This window comes from Oncorhynchus gorbuscha, linkage group LG01 (assembly GCF_021184085.1).
Source record: "Oncorhynchus gorbuscha isolate QuinsamMale2020 ecotype Even-year linkage group LG01, OgorEven_v1.0, whole genome shotgun sequence".
NCBI lineage: Eukaryota > Metazoa > Chordata > Actinopteri > Salmoniformes > Salmonidae > Oncorhynchus > Oncorhynchus gorbuscha.
Genome location: NC_060173.1, coordinates 25,460,050 through 25,483,589, shown reverse-complemented (window position 1 = coordinate 25,483,589; position 23,540 = coordinate 25,460,050). Strand labels below are relative to the sequence as shown.

The 23,540-nt window shown below is 43.8% G+C and overlaps 1 protein-coding gene across 1 annotated transcript in view; it reads right to left on the bottom strand.

Annotated features, from left to right (window-relative positions):
- The window catches only part of LOC124035303 (guanine nucleotide-binding protein G(i) subunit alpha-1), a 75,455-nt gene that overhangs the window by 32,346 nt on the left and 19,569 nt on the right, over positions 1 to 23,540 (bottom strand). The window contains exons 2-4 of the mRNA XM_046348770.1: positions 6,477 to 6,519; positions 5,585 to 5,726; positions 2,068 to 2,225 (exon numbers count right to left, since the gene is read on the bottom strand). Of these exons, the coding sequence (XP_046204726.1) occupies positions 2,068 to 2,225; positions 5,585 to 5,726; positions 6,477 to 6,519 (343 nt within the window). The remainder of the gene's footprint in view (positions 1 to 2,067; positions 2,226 to 5,584; positions 5,727 to 6,476; positions 6,520 to 23,540) is intronic.

Genomic DNA, 23,540 nt, shown 5'->3' with positions numbered 1-23,540 from the left:
CCCAAATGGGCACATTTATATGCCTACATTTGTGAGCAGGCCATGCAACCTATAGGCCTACTTCTATACGCAATCCTTACTCAACATTGATAGCAGCGCTCCAAACGAAAGACAATGACAAATTCACAAAAATCATAAATGGAATGAAATAAACCAAAACTTGTTTTCACAAGTGTTAGCATACGTTCTGCAAACAATGTGCCCACTACAACAATGAGATTGGTAAAAGACTGGTAAAAGACTGGAATAATAATATATTGAATGCATTAACAGAAATGATCGTAACAAAACAAACATTGTAGATTAGAAATTAAAGAAATGAACGGTAAATATACTACTACTGATGTGTGTAATTAGGAAATTGATTGACAGACAATCAAACAATTCACACAAGGAAGTTACAAAAAAAATGTATGTACACAAGTTGATGGGAGAGAGCGAATTCTGGAGAGAGACATTCATTGTGCATTTTAGCCACACTTCCTTTCTTCTTGGACTGTGCCATCCCGTGGCCTCCGCAATGGATTAGTTAAGTGAGATGGGCTTGAATAAGACAGGTGTCTCATGTGCCATAAAATATATAAATGTTCTGCTGGACAAAAATATAAATTCAAAAAAATATTTTGACCAACAGCCTATCGACTAATTAGGGTCAGCCCTACCAGGGTCACACTAAGGTTCTTCGCACTCTGGGAGGGCGGCACTGGAGTTGTCAACAATGGAGGTCTTTGGGTGGGCAGGCCTTCCTCGAGAGGAAGAGCAGCTCTGTCTTGTTGCAGTTGAGCTTGAGGTGGTGGGCCGACATCCAAGCTGAGATATCTGCCAGGCACGCAGAGATGTGTGTCGCCACCTGGGTGTCAGAAGGGGGGGACAAAAGTAGTTGAGTGTCATCTGCATAGCAATGATAGGAGAGACCGTGTGAGGATATGACTGAGCCAAGTGACCTCGTGTATAGAGCGAAGAAGAGAAGGCCTAGATTTGAGCCCTGGGGGACACCAGTAGTGAGAGTATGTGGTGCAGACACACATCCAGGAAATTAGCTTAGCAAAGTGTCAATCTCATTGAGGAACTTTCCAAGGGCACCTGGGTGGGCAATAGATGGCAAAGTTGAGTGGAGAAGTGACATCATGGAATTCAAATGAGGATGGACAGGTGAGAGTGAGATGGGAAAATCTCCAGTTAGGAGAAATGAGTATCCCTGTGCCACCACTATGACGACCATATGCTCTTGGACTATGAGAGAAAACGTAGTCAAATGGAGAGCAGATGGAGTAGCAGTGTTCTCTGGGGTGATCCAGGTCTCCGTCAAGGCCAAAAAGTCAAGGGACAATGGCAGCATAGGCTGAGATGAACTCGGTGTTCTTCACCGCAGATCGGCAGTTCCAAACGTTACCAGAGATACGGAATTCCACTGGAGTTGTGCGTGCAGAGTACATTAAATTAGAAGGGTTGCAGCCAAGGCATGGGGAGCATCTGTCAAGCCTACAAGGAGAGGAGTAAACAGGTATAGAAAAACAGTTCCCAAAGCTACAAAAGAGCTTAATTAGATAAAAAAAATAACTAGGTAAGATACTGGTGTGGTGCCTTTCTCAAAGAACAGAACAGTCTTAGTTTTGGCGACAAGACCGCCACTCACGTGACCGCCACAACTGCTGCTGAGAAACCAGGGGAGACTGAAGTACTAATAGCAGAGGTGAAGAGGACACCTCCCTGTACTTATTGCTGACTGCCTAGAAGAGGAGAAACCACTCCCCCTCCTAAACAGTCACTGATAACCCAAACCAGTCACAAATTGCCCTGCCCCTTAATCCTGGTTGATGTGTCAATCATCTGCAAGTTATGAGCAGTAAGTAGTCCACACACCAAGTAGGCCTCTAGGAAGACAGGCAGCACATAACGTAGACGGACCTAGCGAGCAAAAAGATAAGTACCATCACTCATCAGGGGTCCTCTAGTTATAGAATGGTTCAAAAACGCACTGCCCCCCACCTCGTAACTCATCTTCACCACCTTGTTAAAGAACCTTGGGGCAGAACTCTGTTGTGTGTGTGTGTGTGTGCTACTCACTAGGCGGCGGAGTCGTTGAGCTGGTACTCTCGTGACCGGCTGAAGCAGGACTGGACCCCCCCGTCCTTCCAGAGGCGCTGGATGACTCCGGCCAGTTCGCCGGTCATGAAGCCCTCCTCTGCCGATCCCGCCAGCACAAACAGCTGACGAGCATCATCCTGGTGGGGGACAGGAGACACAACCAACGGTTAGGAGGCAAAAGCAGTAAGGTAGGGTTTATTCTGACATTCTCACCATTGTTTTAAACCTAATATGACTTGCAGAGCCTCTCCCACCCTAGCTGGGTGAAGTTTGGGCTATTCAACTATATTCTTAGAGGGGATAGATTTTAAAATGGTTATTAACTGGGGGGCCCAGACATTTTCTACATGGGATTACACTTCCTAAAACCGGTATATAAAACAATGCACAAATTACAATCTTATAAAGCACTTTTAATTCAAATTAAATGTTGCTGTAAGTGCTTTACAATTAGCCTAATTCTGTGCATCAAATTGTTTAAATAGTGGAACACATTTGTACTTATTACACACTGGACCTGTATCACATCACATGACTGATTTACATAACTTAATCTAAGTTTTTATTTACACACAGGAAACCTTTAACGCATGACATTTCTCAGTTGACCAGCATCATATTGGCTCCCAAGTGGCGCAGTGGTTTAAGACACTGCATCTCAGTGCAAGAGAACTGCAGTACCTGGTTCAAATCCAGGCTGCATCACGTCTGGCCGTGATTGGGAGTCCCATAGGGCGTCGCACAATTGGCCCAGTGTTGTCCGGGTTTTGATGAGAATAAAAAAAATTCCAGAAAATCACATTGTAGGATTTTTAATGAATTTATTTGCAAATTATGGTAGAAAATACATATTCGGTCACCTACAAACAAGTAAGATTTCTGGCTCTCACAGACCTGGAACTTCTTCTTTAAGAGGCCCCTCTGTCCTCCACTCGTTACCTGTATTAATGGCACCTGTTTGAACTTGTTATCAGTATAAAAAGACACCTGTCCACAACCTCAAACAGTCACACGCCAAACTCTACTATGGCCAAGAGCAAAGAGCTGTCAAAGGACACCAGAAACAAAATTGTAGACCTGCACCAGGCTGGGAAGACTGAATCTGCAATAGGTAAGCAGCTTGGTTTGAAGAAATCAACTGTGGGAGCAATTATTAGGAAATGGAAGACATACAAAACCACTGATAATCTCCCTCGATCTGGGGCTCCACGCAAGATCTCACCCCGTGGGGTCAAAATGATCACAAGGACGGTGAGCAAAAAGTCCAGAACCACACAGGGGGACCTAGTGAATGACCAGCAGAGAGCTGGGAACAAGTAACAAAGCCTACCATCAGTAACACACTATGCCGCTAGGGACTCAAATCCTGCAGTGCCAGACGTGTCCCCCTGCTTAAGCCAGTACATGTCCAGGCTCGTCTGAAGTTTGCTAGAGAGCATTTGGATGATCCAGAAGAAGATTGGGAGAATGTCATATGGTCAGTTGAAACCAAAATATAACTTTTTGGTAAAAACACAACTTGTCGTGTTTGGAGGACAAAGAATGCTGAGTTGCATTCAAAGAACACCAATACCTACTGTGACGCATGGGGTGGAAACATCATGCTTTGGAGCTGTATTTCTGCAAAGGGACCAGGACGACTGATCCGTGTAGAGGAAAGAATGAATGGGGCCATGTATCGTGAGATTTTGAGTGAAAACCTCCTTCCATCAGCAAGGGCATTGAAGATGAAACGTGGCTGGGTCTTTCAGCATGACAATGATCCCAAACACACTGCCAGGGCAACAAAGGAGTGGCTTCGTAAGAAGCATTTCCAGGTCCTGGAGTCTAGCCAGTCTCCAGATCTCAACCCCATAGATAATCTTTGGAGGGAGTTGAAAGTCCGTGTTGCCCAGCAACAGCCCCAAAACATCACTGCTCTAGAGGAGATCTGCATGGAGGAATGAGCCAAAATACCAGCAACAGTGTGTGAAAACCTTGTGAAGACTTACAGAAAACGTTTGACCTCTGTCATTGCCAACAAACGGTATAACAAAGTATTGAGAAAAACTTTTGTGATTTACCAAATACTTATTTTCCACCATAATTTGCAAAGAAATTCATTAAAAATCAAACAATGTGATTTTCTGGATTTTTTTTTCTCATTTTGTCTGTCATAGTTGAAGTGTACCTATGATAAATTACAGGCCTCTCATATTTTGAAGTGGGAGAACTTGCACAATAGGTGGCTGACTAAATAGTGTTTTGCCCCACTGTACATATTAGATGAATAATGTAGGGTATGTAAACATATAAAAGTAGCATTGTTTAAAGTGGCTAGTGATGCATTTGTTTTTACATGTATGGCAGCAGCCACTCAATGTTGGCTGTTTAACAGTCTGATGGCCTTGTATGAGATATTCCGTCAATTTCTCGCATGGAATAGCCTTAATTTCTCAGAACAATAATAGGCCGACGAGTTTCAGAATAAAGTTAATTGTTTCTGGCCATTTTGAGCCTGTAATCAAATCCACAAATGCTGATGCTCCAGATACTCAACTAGTCTAAAGCTGGCCAGTTTTATTGCTTCTTTAAATCAGCACAACAGTTTTCAGCTGTGCTAACATAATTGCAAAAGAGCCTTCTAATGATCAATGAGCCTTTTAATATGATAAACTTGGATTAACTAACACAACGTGACTTTGGAACACAGGAGTGATGGTTGCTGATAAATGTATATATTCCATTTAAAGAAAAAAAAATCTGCCGTTTCCAGCTACAATAGTCATTTACAACATTAACAATGTCTACACTGGATTTCTGATCAATTTGACGTTATTTTAAAATGGGCATTTTTTTTGCTTTTCTTTCAAAAACAAGGACATTTCTAAGTGACCCCAAACGTTTGAATGGTAGTGTATGTGTTGCCACCCTAGGGTCACACACTACTCAAAGCAAATGTAGAACTTTTATTAAATCAAAAACATGTCAAACCGTCAAAAATACCATATGACATATGTTGGCCATATCGCCCTAATCAACCCTACCCCTGCCTCTTACAGTCGAACCCTACCCCCTGCCGTTTAACCCCATTGACTCACAACCTCATCGACTCCCAGTCACAGATCTAGGATCAGCTTTCCCCTCACCAAATCTTAACTAGGGCCAGCACGATACTAGTATCGCGATACTTGTTTGTATCATGGCGAGGAAACAAAACACGAAGTGGATTAACTTCTTTAGGAAAACAGCCTGATGTTGGAAACCAACATCATTTGTTGTCATCCAGAGTCACATGTATTTATTTTCCATACTATAGCACATAATTTTATATACAGACATTTTTTTTAAAGGACCAAAGAGTTTGGAAGGACCAAAGATGGGTCTGCTTCATGTTTTCATTTTAGCGACACTGGCATCATACTAGCCCTAATCCTAACCTGAACTATAAGGAGTTAAAAGCACGAAACTGCTCTTGGATCAGTGTCTAGTGCTCCCAGTGTCCTACTCCACTCACCGCTCTGGCTGCATCAGAGAAATCGATCTTGAGGCGCCCCATGGCTCTGATGATGGCGATTATGGACTGGATGGTGTTGCTGTACACCACTGCTTTGTACTGCTTACACTCTTCCTCTGAATAGCCCGCCTCATGGATGATCCTGGGAGAGAGATGGGGGGGGTTGGCTCTGTACTCAAGCATTTTGGATTTGAAAATGCTACAATGACTATAAGGTTATTAAGGTGCAGACTGTCAGCTTTAACTTGGTGAACTTTTTAGAAATTACAGCATGTTTTGTACATAGTCTCCCCATTTTTAGGAGACTAAAAGTATTGGGACAAATTCACTTGTGTATTAAAGTAGTCAAAAGTTTAGTATTTGGTCCCATATTCATAGCATGCAATGATTACATCAAGCTTGAGTCTATGAACTTGCTCAAAGCATTTGCTGTTTGTTTTGGTTGTGTTTCAGATTATTTTGTGCCCAATATAAATTAATAGTATATAGTGAGTCATTTTAGAATCACTTACATTGATAATAAGAATTGATGTTTGTAAACACTTCTACATTAATGTGGACGCTACCACGATAACGGATAATCCTGAATCGTGAATCATGAGTAAGTTCCAGAAAAAGAAAAAAAAATCATACCCCCAAGACATGTTTACCTCTCACCATTAAAATAAACTTGGGAGGTTAGCATTTTTTGGGGGTGATATTTGTGCATTTAACTTTCCTCACTCATTATTCAGGATTCATTCAGGATTATCTGTAATCATGGTAGATTGCACATTAATGTAGAAGTGTTTACAAATATATTATATTCTTATTTACAATAAAAGTACCTACAAAACAACAATTTATGATGTGTGAATGTCCCAATACTTTGTGTAGATAACGAAAAACTTACTTCATCTGTTTGACAATTGTACTCTTCCCTGACTCCCCCGCACCTGAGAGAGAGAGGGAAAGAGGCCAATTAGTGAGTGATAGGCAGACATTACACATTTAACACATTCATTCATCGCTGTTTTGACTTGAGAAATTGGGCTGATCATAACTTGTTGTAGGCCTAACTCACATTTTACACAATGCCCTACGAGAGTTACCTGTCCAGATACTGAGTAGCTAAAGCTATACAAAGTTGAGAAACCAAGTGTCTGATCAGCTCTTATACAGGCATTAGTTTAAATTGGATTAATCAACTGGATCCTCCCACCAATGAGATTATAGCTCCAGCGTGACAGACAAACTGATTTCACATAGGATTTACGGTATTTTGCCGTGAAAAAAATGGCCAATGTTTATATGACCACCTTACAAACCGGCCCAGTTTTACCACATTCTTGCCTGCATACGCCTTTAATACCTCTTTTATATCTCCCATACGGATGCTGGTGATGAGTGGTAGTAGTGGTGTGCAGATGTGGGTGTGCATCAATTTTAATAAATCCAGTGAATATACACCATCAAAAATAAATACATTATTAATTTGTTTAGGCATGTCCTAAAACAAGACTAATAATGAAATAAATGGTTAATTAAAAAGAGACAAGACACACATACCCCGATCACAGTAAACACACATTTTATAGTATGAATATAACACAAATATTTGTGTCACAGGAACATATGGAACCGGTGTCATATAAAAGTGATATTTTGAAACAGAGCTCAAACCCATGCTTTTTCGATCCACCTTTCCTCTCCTTCCTACCCTCACTCCACTTTGTAAGGGAGCAGGCTTAGGGTCTTACATTGAGAGTATCCTCATCATGACACTGTTAGAAAATAAAAGCAATCCTATTTTCAAAAGCATGCGAGTCTCATGTACAACTAGCCTTGCACATCTTGCGGAATATTCAGAGTTGGAAACTTGCCATCGGAATTAACAGGAAAATATGCAAATTAATATAAATACCATTTTAAATGTAGATGTTTTTTGCAATGGATATATTTACCATAACATATGGAGTCAAAAACCTTTACATTATCATGAGTAGAGAATTGCAAATGATTAAATCCTTCCAATAGGAACAAAACAATTTAGTTACAAATTGAACTTTAATTATACGAGTTGACTCTTCACATGGGATGATTTCACTCAACAACAAAAGAAAGGGAATATTGAATGATCCATCGCATCTCCCAAAAACGTTTTCAACATACATCTGTAAAATGACAGTCTAGAAGCTAAAGCTTTGGTTGTCCATGTCTTGTCCCTGGACCTCCTCAATGTCCATGTCTTGAACATTAGACTCTGAGGCCTCATCTTCACTGTCACTTTCCAACCTTGTTGAGGGTGGCTCGTTATCAGGCTTAAAAAGCCTCAAATTTGCGCAGATGGCCATCCAATTTTTCAACCCTTGTATTGGTCAGCCTGTTGCGTGCCTGCCTTGGTGTGTGTTCCCGAACTAAGACCATCTGCACTCTGAGGTGACTGATGTTGGGATTTGGAGGATGATGGAGGCAACAGGGGAAAGAACCTCAGATCCACAAGTCCCTTCCACCAGGTGGCTGATGAGATGTTGGCACAACTGCCATATTGCATCTCCATCCCAAAGCCCTTGCTTGGAAGTGTATTTCACCAGACTGCCAAGAGCCTTGCCCTCATCCAGGCCAAGTTGGCGAGACACGGTAGTGATGATACTATAGGCCTTGTTGATCTCTGCACCAGACAGGATGCTCTTGCCAGTATACTTGGGGTCCAACATGTATGCTGCAGCGTGTATGGGCTTCAGGCAGAAGTCTTCACACTTTTTGATGTATTCCAGAACTGCAGTTTCCTCTGCTTGGAGCAACAGCGAAGTGGGCAGGGTAGTACAGATCTCTTTTCTTACATCTGCAAGCAGAGTCTGAACATCAGACAGGATGGCATTGTTTCCCTCAATCCGTGCAATGGCTACTGCTATAGGTTTCAGGCTGCTTACCACTCTCCCAAAATACATCATCCAGGAGGATCCCCTTGATAGGGCTGTCCACAGCCGCAGACTGTGATATGGCTAGTTCTTGGAGAGACTCTTTCCCCTCCAGGAGACTGTCAAACATGACGACAACGCCACCCCAAATGGTGTTGCTGGGTAGCTTCAACGTGGTGCTCTTATTCTTCTCACCTTGCTTGGTGAGGTAGATTGCTGCTATAACTTGATGACCCTTCACATACCTAACCATATCCTTGGCTCTCTTGTAGAGTGTATCCATTGTTTTCAGTGCCATGATGTCCTTGAGGAGCAGATTCAATGCATTAACAGCACAGCCAATGGGTGTGATGTAGGGTAGGACTCCTCTACTTTAGATCAAGCAGCCTTCATGTTCGTGGGCATTGTCTGTCAGCAGTGCAAATACCTTCTGTGGTCCAAGGTCATTGACGACTGCCTTCAGCTCATCTGCAATGTAAAGACCGGTGTGTTCGTTGCCACTTGTGTCTGTGCGCTTGTAGAATACTGGTTAAGGGGTGAAGATGTAGTTAATTATTCCTTGCCCACGAACATTCGACCACCCATCAGAGATGATTGCAATAGTCTGCTTTATCTGATTTCCTTGACCTTCACTTGTAGTCTGTTGAACTCTGCATCCAGCAAATGAGTGGATAAAGCATGTCTGGTTGGAGGGGTGTATGCTGGGCGAAGAACATTCAGAAATCTCTTCCAATACACATTGCCTGTGAGCATCAGAGGTGAGCCAGTTGCATACACAGCTTGAGCAAGACATTCATCAGCATTTCCCTGACTACTTTCCTCGATTGAGTCAACTCCTGATTCCGGGAAGACCATGAGCTGTTGCTATCGATGAGGTGTCCGAATACTTCTATTCGAGATGAAAATTATGAGAGATACTTTTGTCAGAGGTTGCTTGTTGTGAGCGCTGAGGGAACTTGATGCACTTGGCCAGATGATTCTGCATCTTTCTTGGATGATTTGGCACAGTATTTGCAAATGTACACAGAATTTCCTTCTACAATAGCTGCAGTGAAATGTCTCCACACATTATATAGTACCGGTGTTGCATTTTCCTGTAAATAAACCCCAAATACAATTCCATGTCCAGATAAATAGTTAAGCAGTTGATTAAACAACTCTTTAGTAAGATTTGTATTTATTTAAATGAAACATGTATGGAAACATGTATGGAAACAGGTGAATGAAAACTCAGTTAACAGGCTCAAGCAACCTAAAACCCACATGGTAGCAAAAACTAAACAAGCAGAAATGGTTAAGTTAGAAATTATTTAAATACACTTTGCTGTAGGCTACGATTTATTAGTTAACAAAAAATAATGTAATATAAAATATATTCACCCCACCCAGTATTGTAATCAAAACTTACCAGAAAACATGTAGTCCTTGGTTCGGACAGTGTAGTAGTGTCGGCTCAAAAGCATCTCATTAGCGTGCAAACTCTTGAGAATCAGCTATACATGTGGTGGAAGAACGCACTGTGCATGCAGAGGGTTGCAATTCCATTAAATCGGGGATAGTTTAACCAAAATATGCCACAAGACCAAGAATTGCCTTGTGTACCCCCACAAAAAAAGGTTCACTGTTATAAGCTAACTTGTTTTGATGAATTTAAGCAAAATTCCCAGCTTAACTTCCTATGGAAAATTTCTGGAAATTTCCTCCCAAGTTTCCAACCCAATGTACAACATCTGCGGGCTTTTGAGTTGCCTATAAAGTGACCGAGCAAAATAATAGACCTACACTTGATTTGGGCTACATTATTGGATGCTAAATGTTTCTGATCAGTGACAGATGAGCAAACAAATAGATGAGCTATGCCACTACTACTTATTTGCCCAGTGAGAAACCAGTTAATCAAATAGCCTATACAAACAGCAATTCGGTGAAACAAAATCACATTGATTGAGACAAGTCAGAAGTCACAGCCTTTTGCTCGTGAGTAGGCCTAGGCTACTAAGCGACTGCGAGTCAAGAGCAAAATAATCCACTTGTTAAAACTACACTGAACATAAATATAAAAACAACAACTTAATATTTTACTGAGTTACAGTTCATAAGGGAAATCAGTCAATAAAAATAATTCAGCTCTAATCCATTTCACAAGACTGGGAATACAGATATGCATCGGTTGGTCACAGACACCTTAACTTTTATTTATTCACGCACCCCAAGAAAAATGGGGTGCGTGAATAAAAAATAAAAAAAGTCTGGTGTGACACCATTTGCCTCATACAGCGCGGCACATCTCCTTCCCATAGAGTTGATCAGGCTGTTGATTGTGGCCTGTGGTATGCTGTCCCACTCCTATTCAATTTCTGTGTGAAGTTGCTGGATATTATAAAGGAAATGGAACACGCTGTATTACACATCAATCCAGAGCATCCCAAACCTACTCAATGGGGTGACATGTCTGGTGAGTACGCAGGCCAAAGAACTGGGACATTTTCAGCTTGTACAGATTTTTGCGACAAGGTGCCATGCATTATCATGCATAAACATGTGATGGCGTCGGATGAATGGCACGAAAATTGGCAGTAGCTTATGACTGCCCATACCATAATCCCACCGCCACCATGGGTCACTCGGTTCAACGTTGACGTCAGAAAACCACTTGCCCACACGACACTATACATGCCGTATGGCCGGTACAGTTAAAACCAGGATTCAGCTGTGAAGAGCACACTTCTCCAGCGTGCCAGTGGCCATTGAAGGTGAACATTTGCACACTGAAAACGGTTACGACGCCGAACTACAGTCATTTCAAGACCCTGTCGAGGATGACCAGCATATAGATTAGCTCCCTTGAGATGAATTCTGACAATTTGTGCAGAAATTCTTCAGTTGTGCAAACCCACAGTTTCATCAGCTGTCTGGTGGCTGGTCTGAGACGATCCCGCAGGTGAAGAAGCTGGATGTGGATATCCTGGGTTGGACGTACTGCCAAATTCTCTAAAGCTACGTTGGAGGCGGCTTATGGTAGAGAAATTCAATCTGGCAACAGCTCTGGTGGACATTCCTACAGTCAGCATGCCAATTGTACGCTCCCTCAAAATGAGACATCTGTGGCATTGTGTTGTGTGACAAAACTGCACATTTTAAAGTGGCCTTTTATTGTCCCCAGCACAAGGTGCACCTGTGTAATAATCATGCTGTTTCATCAGCCTCTTGATATGCCACACCTGTCAGTTGGATGGATTATATTGGAAAAGGAGCAATGCTCACTAACAGGTATGTAAACAAATTTATGCACACAATTTGAGAGAAATAAGCTTTTTGTGTATATGGAACACTTCTGGGATCTTTTATTTCAGCTCATGGAACATGGGACCAACACTTTACATGTTGCATATATTTTTGTTCAGTGTACATAACACGCTGGCAAAATGTTCTAATAAATTGAGACAACTAGATAAGATGATCATGAGCAGCACTCACCTCAATTTAGCTAACATTTCCCCAGCTTAATTGTAGCCTAACCAATATCCCAACGGAGATTCAGTGTACACAAAAAGCTGACATTTATTTATCAAGACGAGTCCCCACGCTTGTCTCAAAGCAGCCAGATAGCGCTGTCCCAATCAAAACGGTGCAGAAATTGTCATCTAGTTGACCACATGCAGGTAGGCTATTGCTTCAAATATATTACGATTGGATGACTTTGGGATTTTCAGTAAGAAATCATTTGATACATGCCTTCAATTGCATTAGCGTACTTTATTCCAATATTTTCATAATTCAGTGATATTTAATCGCACAGTAATTCAGTTGTGGTTAAGAAAACAGTGCATGCTTAGTGGTGGGCTATGCGAAGAGATGGAAGTGACATGCCTCTAAGTTTTTAGAACTGGAAGGAGGACGGTGCTGCCTAGCAACCATCAAGAGTTTAAAAGTACAGTGCGTGCCAATGCCACCTTCAGCATTAGTTTCACACTAAGCTGTAGGCAGATGTTTACCGAAATGATTACTAGGTTGTCAGGCGGGGAAAAAAATTCCGCTTTGATACCGACAATACCTTTCAGATTTAAGGTATGGTAAAGTCGGAGAAACAGCTCAGTATTAAAGGTTGGTGCAGTTCAGATATTACCTAGCAGGGATATTCTACTCTTACCCTATGAGGTCCGGAGCCTGCTGGTTCTGTTCTACCTGATAATTAATTGGTGTCTGAGGTCTAAAATCAGTCCCTGATTAGAAAGGAACAATACATTTTTTTTAAAGTGGGACTGGCTTCGAGGTCTAGAGTTGCGTTTGAAGGACCTAAAACATCCTTTAACAGTTCTGATAAAAGCGAAAGAAAGTAGTAAACCTTGAAGCGTGGCCTCTCATCCTCTAAAGCCTTGGTTGGTGTATTGAGCTCCTCACACATTTTAATTACCTCCGCTCTGCTGAGGGCTTGAGTTCCCTGGAGAGCACTGCTCTCCAATTCGCTGTCCCACATGACAACACACACATCCCGTATAGGAAACACACATGGCTAATTTGTCACTGAAGTAACACACAGTTAACTGTCTCACTCAGAGGTAACACACACAAGCACACACCTCAGGAAACCTCACTGATTACATTGCTATTTAATCTAAAAGTCTGTCAGAGCTCAAACACAGCCCAAGACACACAGTTTGCTGGATGGACAAATAAGACTGCAGGCCTTGTAGCTCAATTTGTAGCTCAGTTGGTAGAGAATAGCCTTTTGCAACGCCAGGATAGTGAGTTTAATTTCCAGGACCACCCATATGTAAAAATGCATGCACCCATAACTAAGTCATTTTGAATAAAAGAGTCTGCTAAATTGCACATCAACTCAGCAAAAAAAGAAACGTCCTCTCACTGTCAACTGCGTTTATTTTCAGCAAACTTAACATCCCTGACCAATAGGGGGGGGTCAAAATCAAAAGTCACAGTCAGTATCTGGTGTGGCCACCAGCTGCATTAAGTACTGCAGTGCAACTCCTCCTCATGGACTGCAACAGATTTGCCAGTTCTTGCTGTGAGAGGTTACCCCACTCTTCCACCAAGGCACCTGCAAGCTCCGGGACATTTCTCAGGGGGAGTGACCCTAGCACTCACCCTCTGATCCAACAGGTCCCAGATGTGCTCAATGGGATTGAGATCCAGGCTCTTCACTGACCATGGCAGAACACTGACATTCCTGTATTGCAGGAAATCACGCACACAAAACAAGCAGTATGGCTGGTGGCATTGTCATGCTGGAGGGTCATGTCAGGGTGAGCCTGTAGGAAAGGTACCACATAAAAGAGGAGGATGTCTTCCCTGTAACGCAGAGCATTGAGATTGGCAGCAATGACAACATGCTCAGTACGATGATGCTGTGACACACCGCCCCAGACCATGACGGACCCTACAACTCCAATCAATCCTGCTCCAGACCTAGGTGTAATGCCCATTCCTTCGATGATAAATGCGAATCCGACCCCGAATCACCCCTGGAGAGACAAAATCGCGACTCATCAGTGAAGAGCACTTTTTGCCAGTCCTGTCTGGTCCAACGACGGTGGGTTGGTGCCCATAGGCGACATTGTTGCCGGTGATGTCTGGTAAGGACCTGCCTTACAACAGACCTACAAACCCTCGGTCCAACCTCTCTCAGCCTATTGCGGACAGTCTGAGCATTGGAGGGATTGTGAGTTCCTGGTGTAACTTGGGCAGTTGTTGCCATCCTGTACCTGCCCCGCAGGTGTGATGTTCAGATGTACCGATCCTGTTCAGGTGTTGTTACACGTGGTCTGCCACTGCGAGGATGATCAGCTGTCCATCCTGTCTCCCTGCAGCCCTGTCTTAGGCGTCTCACAGTATGTACATTGTAATTTACTGCCCTGGCAACATCTGCAGTCCTCATGCCTTTTTTATGTGGTGTTTTTCAGAGTCAGTAGAAAGGCCTCTTTAGTGTCCTAAGTTTTCATAACTGTGACCTTAATTGCCTACCGTCTAAGCTGTTAGTGTCTTAACGACCGTTCCATAGGTGCATGTTCATTAATTGTTTATGGTTCATTGAACAAGCATGGGAAACTGTGTTTAAACCCTTTACAATGAAAATCTATGAAGTTAATTGTATTTTTACGAATTACCGTTAAAGACAGGGTCCTGAAAAAGGGACGTTTCTTTTTTTGCTGACTTTATTGTAGGTCAACACGAACACCACTGGCCCAGGGGACGGAAATGTCCTTCTGAGCATCTGAAATAGAAACATTTCTTCTAAGCACAATACACAATGAGACAACTCACAGCTCCAACACACAATCTGTGAAGATCCACCCATTCAAAACGAGTTTAATCTAAGGATGCATGCCGACACCACCAGCGCAATTCCTGGCATAGGAAAATCAATGTGCTTATGAGTCAGTCTGACTGCACACACACAAAGGATATCCCATTTAAAGCAATGTAGTGGATCAACGTGTTAAAGATTTAAGATTACAGACAACCAAATGTTCTGTTGAAGACACTTGTCCACATACCCCCTCCTGTGGAGTGCTCCTGAACTGCTTAGAGCCAGCCAGCCAAGCCCCCCCCCCCCCACCCCACACACACACACATGCCCCATGCAGGTGCTACTGTGGGGAAAAGAACCTGCCATAAAAATTCAAATTAGGCTCATCTAAAATGACACGTTGTCTACACATCACCATCAGAGTATGTGAGAGGTCGGAAATCACACTCATCACTCATGGAGTGGAGCTCCACATTCTTTCCAACCGCTCGGCTAAACACTCCGCTCACAGGAAAGAGAGAGGAAAAAAAAAAGAACTGCCACTCAAAATCACTCCATTCATAAAATTTCTATTTAACCAACACCCATCTATTTTTGTGACTACCTGGACCTACCATTTGGTTTTGAAGTATTGAAACCAAGCCATATGATTTGAAAGATAAAGTATTTTAATGTACATGAAAAGGTGAATGTAAGAAGCGCTCATCATTTCAAATAGGCTACATGTCGTATTAAAACGGCATATAAACACTAAATTAAGTAAGGAACCAGATAGGGAGCCTAAGAAGGAACAAAAATGAATTATTTTGGCTATATTACTCCAAGGCTATAGCCTACAAACAAATACTCTGAAGCACTTGCGAGTGCGACACTAGGCTGGTAGGGACATAAAGCACTCAGCATTTCATTGAACTCAATCATTATAGTCCATAAATTGCACATATATGCTGTGACTTACTTAGAATTAAATACAAATGAAACAAAAATGCCTTAGCCTGCAGTGCCTTTGAATTTATTTTTAGAAACAGAGTTTGGCCAGAGTCTGTGGCTTCAGGCTTGCCTGGAGAGCAGGCCAGCAAGTGGAGAACATCCTCTCCATGCTTGGAGAACCACTGGGAATGCTCAACACCCTTCGGGCCACTCTTGCCAGGCTGGGCAGATAGGCCTACCTATTTAAAAAAATATGCATAAAGGTTTAAAGGCAAAATAACCCCAACAAAACAGAAAGATTCTTGAAAGTGGGAATATGCCAGGCCTATTGGGCCAAAATCAATTACAGCCAACTGTATAGCCTATATAATAGATTTTTTTTTTTTTTTAAATCTGATTTTTTTGTTTCTAAAATACTTTGCTACAATGACACACTTAGCGACCCACCTCGTTCCTTTCTTTTAGAATGTTCACGTAGTACACCATCATGCTTTCAGGGACAAGTGTCTTTCCAGATTCCACAATTTCACAAAGCCCCACCGGGCCTTCACAACTGGACTGCCGACGTTATCAACCCCTTCGGGTAATCAGGCTGGCTCCTCCGTCGCGACGTTACCTGAACGCCCATCTGCGGCCTGCTAACCGTTAGCTGTCTTACCAGCTGCTATCTGAATAGACATATCGGACAATTTATTTATTTTTATTATTATTATGTTTTCTTCTTGGGCCTCTATAACTATATCTATTGTTTTTATTTTTGTTGTTGTGTGATTTGGATTAATCCCCTCTACCACACGGAACCCACTAATCTACTGATGGAACGCAAGAGGTGGCTAATAACAGACCTCCATCCTATGCTAGCTTGCTACAGATGGCCTGGCTAGCTGTCTAAATCGCCGTGACCCCCAACCAACCTCTCCACTCACTGGACCCTTTTGATAACTCGACTAAGCATGCCTCTCCTTAATGTCAATATGTCTTGTCCATTTCTGTTCTGGTTAGTGTTTATTGGCTTATTTCACTGTAGAGCCTCTAGTCCTGCTCACTATACCTTATCAAACCTATTAGTTCCACCACCCACACATGCAATGACATCTCCTGGTTTCAATGATGTTTCTAGAGACAATATCTCTCTCTTCATCACTCAATACCTTGGTTTACCTCCACTGTATTCACATCCTACCATACCTTTGTCTGTACATTATACCTTGATGCTATTTTATCGCCCCCAGAAACCTCTTTTTACTCTCTGTTCCAGACGTTCTAGACGACCAATTCTTATTGCTTTTAGCCGCACCCTTATTCTACTCCTCCTATGTTCCTCTGGCGATGTAGAGGTGAATCCAGGCCCTGCAGTGCCTAGCTCCACTCCTATTCCCCAGGCGCTCTCTTTTGACGACTTCTGAAACCGTAATAGCCTTGGTTTTATGCATGTTAACATTAGAAGCCTCCTCCCTAAGTTTGTTCTATTCACTGCTTTAGCACACTCTGCCAACCCGGATGTTCAAGCTGTGTCTGAATCCTGGCTTAGGAAGACCACCAAAAATCTGGAAATTTTAATTCCAAACGACAACATTTTCAGACAAGATAGAACTGCCAAAGGGGGCGGTGTTGCAATCTACTGCAAAGATAGTAGGACAGAACTCTGCAGGCTATCCAGGTCTGTACCCAAACAATTTGAACTTCTACTTTTAAAAATCCACCTCTCTAAAAACAAGTCTCTCACCGTTGCCGCCTGCTTTAGACCACCCTCTGCCCCCAGCTGTGCTCTGGACACCATATGTGAACTGATTGCCTCCCATCTATCTTCAGAGCTCGTGCTCCTAGGCGACCTAAACTGGAACATGCTTAACACCCCAGCCATCCTACAATCTAAACTTGATGCCCTCAATCTCACACAAATTATCAATGAACCTACCAGGTACCTCCCCAAAGCCTTAAGCACGGGCACCCTCATAGATATCATCCTAACCAACTTCCCCTCTAAATACACCTCTGCTGTCTTCAACCAAGATCTCAGCGATCACTGCCTCATTGCCTGCATCCGTAATGGGTCAGTGGTCAAACGACCTCCACTCATCACTGTAAAACACTCCCTGAAACACTTCAGCGAGCAGGCCTTTCTAATCGACCTGGCCGGGGTATCCTGGAAGGATATTGATCTCATCCCGTCGGTAGAGGATGCCTGGATATTTTATTAAATGCCTTCCTAACCATCTTAAATAAATCAAATCAAATTTTATTTGTCACATACACATGGTTAGCAGATGTTAATGCGAGTGTAGCGAAATGCTTGTGCTTCTAGTTCCGACAATGCAGTGATAACCAACAAGTAATCTAACTAACAATTCCAAAACTACTGTCTTATACACAGTGTAAGGGGATAAGGAACATGTACATAAGGATATATGAATGAGTGATGGTACAGAGCAGCATACAGTAGATGGTATCGAGTACAGTATATACATATGAGATGAGTGTGTAGACAAAGTAAACAAAGTGGCATAGTTAAAGTGGCTAGTGATACATGTGTTACATAAGGATGCAGTCGATGTTGTAGAGTACAGTATATATACATATGCATATGAGATGAATAATGTAGGGTAAGTAACATTATATAAGGTAGCATTGTTTAAAGTGGCTAGTGATATATTTACATCATTTCCCATCAATTCCCATTATTAAAATGGCTGGAGTTGGGTCAGTGTCAATGACAGTGTGTTGGCAGCAGCCACTCAATGTTAGTGGTGGCTATTTAACAGTCTGATGGCCTTGAGATAGAAGCTGTTTTTCAGTCTCTCGGTCCCAGCTTTGATGCACCTGTACTGACCTCGCCTTCTGGATGATAGCGGGGTGAACAGGCAGTGGTTCGGGTGGTTGATGTCCTTGATGATCTTTATGGCCTTCCTGTAACAACGGGTGGTGTAGGTGTCCTGGAGGGCAGGTAGTTTGCCCCCGGTGATGCGTTGTGCAGTCCTCACTACCCTCTGGAGAGCCTTACGGTTGAGGGCGGAGCAGTTGCCGTACCAGGCCGCCAGGATGCTCTCGATTGTGCATCTGTAGAAGTTTGTGAGTGCTTTTGGTGACAAGCCAAATTTTTTCAGCCTCCTGAGGTTGAATAGGCGCTGCTGCGCCTTCTTCACGACGCTGTCAGTGTGAGTGGACCAATTCAGTTTGTCTGTGATGTGTATGCCGAGGAACTTAAAACTAGCTACCCTCTCCACTACTGTTCCATCGATGTGGATAGGGGGGTGTTCCCTCTGCTGTTTCCTGAAGTCCACAATCATCTCCTTAGTTTTGTTGACGTTGAGTGTGAGGTTATTTTCCTGACACCACACTCCAAGGGCCCTCACCTCCTCCCTGTAGGCCGTCTCGTCGTTGTTGGTAATCAAGCCTACCACTGTTGTGTCGTCCGCAAACTTGATGATTGAGTTGGAGGCGTGCGTGGCCACGCAGTCGTGGGTGAACAGGGAGTACAGGAGAGGGCTCAGAACGCACCCTTGTGGGGCCCCGTGTTGAGGATCAGCGGGGAGGAGATGTTGTTGCCTACCCTCACCACCTGGGGCGGCCCGTCAGGAAGTCCAGTACCCAGTTGCACAGGGCGGGGTCGAGACCCAGGGTCTCGAGCTTGATGACGAGCTTGGAGGGTACTATGGTGTTGAATGCCGAGCTGTAGTCGATGAACAGCATTCTCACATAGGTATTCCTCTTGTCCAGGTGGGTTAGGGCAGTGTGCAGTGTGATTGAGATTGCATCGTCTGTGGACCTATTTGGGCGGTAAGCAAATTGGAGTGGGTCTAGGGTGTCAGGTAGGGTGGAGGTGATATGGTCCTTGACTAGTCTCTCAAAGCACTTCATGATGACGGAAGTGAGTGCTACGGGCGGTAGTCGTTTAGCTCAGTTACCTTAGCTTTCTTGGGAACAGGAACAATGGTGGCCCTCTTGAAGCATGTGGGAACAGCAGACTGGTATAGGGATTGATTGAATATGTCCGTAAACACACCGGCCAGCTGGTCTGCGCATGCTCGGAGGGCGCGGCTGGGGATGCCGTCTGGGCCTGCAGCCTTGCGAGGGTTAACACGTTTAAATGTCTTACTCACCTCGGCTGCAGTGAAGGAGAGACTGCATGTTTCCGTTGCAGGCCGTGTCAGTGGCACTGTATTGTCCTCAAAGCGGGCAAAAAAGTTATTTAGTCTGCCTGGGAGCAAGACATCCTGGTCCGTGACTGGGCTGGATTTCATCTTGTAGTCCGTGATTGACTGTAGACCCTGCCACATGCCTCTTGTGTCTGAGCCATTGAATTGAGATTCCACTTTGTCTCTGTACTGACGCTTAGCTTGTTTGATAGCCTTACGGAGGGAATAGCTGCACTGTTTGTATTCAGTCATGTTGCCAGACACCTTGCCCTGATTAAAAGCAGTGGTTCGCGCTTTCAGTTTCACGCGAATGCTGCCATCAATCCACGGTTTCTGGTTAGGGAATGTTTTTATCGTTGCTATGGGAACGACATCTTCGACGCACGTTCTAATGAACTCGCACACCGAATCAGCGTATTCGTCAATATTCCCATCTGACGCAATACGAAACATGTCCCAGTCCACGTGATGGAAGCAGTCTTGGAGTGTAGAGTCAGCTTGGTCTGACCAGCGTTGGACAGACCTCAGCGTGGGAGCCTCTTGTTTTAATTTCTGTCTGTAGGCAGGGATCAGCAAAATGGAGTCGTGGTCAGCTTTTCCGAAAGGGGGCGGGGCAGGGCCTTATATGCGTCGCGGAAGTTAGAGTAACAATGATCCAAGGTTTTACCACCCCTGGTTGCGCAATCGATATGCTGATAAAATTTAGGGAGTCTTGTTTTCAGATTGGCTTTGTTAAAATCCCCAGCTACAATGAATGCAGCCTCCGGATAAATGTTTTCCAGTTTGCAAAGAGTTAAATAAAGTTCGTTCAGAGCCATCGATGTGTCTGCTTGGGGGGGGATATATACGGCTGTGATTATAATCGAAGAGAATTCTCTTGGAAGATAATGCGGTCTACATTTGATTGTGAGGAATTCTAAATCAGGTGAACAGAAGGATTTGAGTTCCTGTATGTTTCCTTCATCACACCATGTCCCGTTAGTCATGAGGCATACGCCCCCTCCACTCTTCTTACCAGATAGATGTTTGCTTCTGTCGGCGCGATGCGTGGAGAAACCCGTTGGCTGTACCGCCCTGGATAGCGTCTCTCCAGTGAGCCATGTCTCCGTAAAGCAGAGAACGTTGCAGTCTCTGATGTCCCTCTGGAATGCCACCCTTGCTCGGATTTCATCAACCTTGTTGTCGAGAGACTGGACATTGGCAAGAAGAATACTGGGAAGTGGTGCGCGATGTGCCCTTTTTCGGAGTCTGACCAGAACACCGCCGCGTTTCCCTCTTTTTCGGAGTCGTTTCCTTGGGTCGCTGCATGCGATCCATTCCGTTGTCCTGTTTGTAAGGCAGAACACAGGATCCGCGTCGCGGAAAACATATTCTTGGTCGTACTGATGGTGAGTTGACGCTGATCTTATATTCAGTAGTTCTTCTCGACTGTATGTAATGAAACCTAGGATGACCTGGGGTACTAATGTAAGAAACAACACGTAAAAAAACAAAAAACTGCATAGTTTCCTAGGAACGCGAAGAAATTTAGAACCAGGAACAGATATAGCCCTTGGTTTAACCAGACCTGACTGCACTTAACCAACACAAAAACATCCTATGGCGTTCTATGGCGTTCTGCATTAGCATCGAACAGCCCCCGTGATATGCAGCTGTTCAGGGAAGCTAGAAACCATTATACACAGGCAGTTAGAAAAGCCAAGGCTAGCTTTTTCAATCAGAAATTTGCTTCCTGCAACACTAACTCAAAAAAGTTCTGGGACACTGTAAAGTCCATGGAGAATAAGAACACCTCCTCCCAGCTGCCCACTGCACTGAAGACAGGAAACACTGTCACCACTGATAAATCCACCATAATTAAGAATTTCAATAAGCATTTTTCTACGGCTGGCCATGCTTTCCAACTGGCTACTCCTACCCCGGTCAACAGCACTGCACCCCCAACAGCAACTCGCCCAAGCCTTCCCCATTTCTCCTTCTCCCAAATCCGTTCAGCTGATGTTCTGAAAGAGCTGCAAAATCTGGACCCCTACAAATCAGCCGGGCTAGACAATCTGGACCCTTTCTTTCTAAAATTATCTGCCAAAATTGTTGCCACCCCTATTACTAGCCTGTTCAACCTCTCTTTCGTGTCGTCTGAGATTCCCAAAGATTGGAAAGCAGCTGCGGTCATCCCCCTCTTCAAAGGGGGGGACACTCTTGACCCAAACTGCTACAGACCTATATCTATCCTACCCTGCCTCTCCAAGGTCTTCGAAAGCGAAGTCAACAAACAGATTACCGACCATTTCGAATCTCACCATACCTTCTCTGCTATGCAATCTGGTTCAGAGCTGGTCATGGGTGCACCTCAGCCACGCTCAAGGTCCTAAACGATATCTTAACCGCCATCGATAAGAAACATTACTGTGCAGCCGTATTCGTTGATCTGGCCAAGGCTTTCGACTCCGTCAATCACCACATCCTCATCGGCAGACTCGACAGCCTTGGTTTCTCAAATGATTGCCTCGCCTGGTTCACCAACTACTTCTCTGATAGAGTTCAGTGTGTCAAATCGGAGGACCTGCTGTCCGGACCTCTGGCAGTCTCTATGGGGGTGCCACAGGGTTCAATTCTTGGACCGACTCTCTTCTCTGTATACATCAATGAGGCCGCTCTTGCTGCTGGTGAGTCTGATCCACCTCTACGCAGACGACACCGTTCTGTATACTTCTGGCCCTTCTTTGGACACTGTGTTAACTAACCTCCAGGCAAGCTTCAATGCCATACAACTCTCCTTCCGTGGCCTCCAATTGCTCTTAAATACAAGTAAAACTAAATGCATGCTCTTCAACCGATCGCTACCTGCACCTACTACTCTGGACGGCTCTGACTTAGAATACGTGGACAACTACAAATACTTAGGTGTCTGGTTAGACTGTAAACGTCTCCTTCTAGACCCATATCAAACATCTCCAATCCAAAGTTAAATCTAGAATTGGCTTCCTATTTCGCAACAAAGCATCCTTCACTCATGCTGCCAAACATACCCTTGTAAAACTGACCATCCTACCAATCCTCGACTTTGGCGATGTCATTTACAAAATAGCCTCCAATACCCTACTCAACAAATTGGATGCAGTCTATCACAGTGCAATCCGTTTTGTCACCAAAGCCCCATATACTACCCACCATTGCGACCTGTATGCTCTCGTTGGCTGGCCCTCGCTTCATACTCGTCGCCAAACCCACTGGCTCCATGTCATCTACAAGACCCTGCTAGGTAAAGTCCCCCCTTATCTCAGCTCGCTGGTCACCATAGCATCTCCAACCTGGACACGCTCCAGCAGGTATATCCATCTAGTCACCCCCAAAACCAATTCTTTCTTTGGCCGCCTCTCCTTCCAGTTCTCTGCTGCCAATGACTGGACGAACTACAAAAGTCTCTGATACTGGAAACACTTATCTCCCTCACTAGCTTTAAGCACCAGCTGTCAGAGCAGCTCACAGATTACTGCACCTGTACATAGCCCACCTATAATTTAGCCCAAACAACTACCTCTTTCCCAACTGTATTTTATTTATTTTGCTCCTTTGCACCCCATTATTCTTATTTCTACTTTGCACATTCATCCATTGCAAAACTACCATTCCAGTGTTTTACTTGCTATATTGTATTTACTTTGCCACCATGGTCTTTTTTGCCTTTACCTCCCTTCTCACCTCATTTGCTCACATTGTAT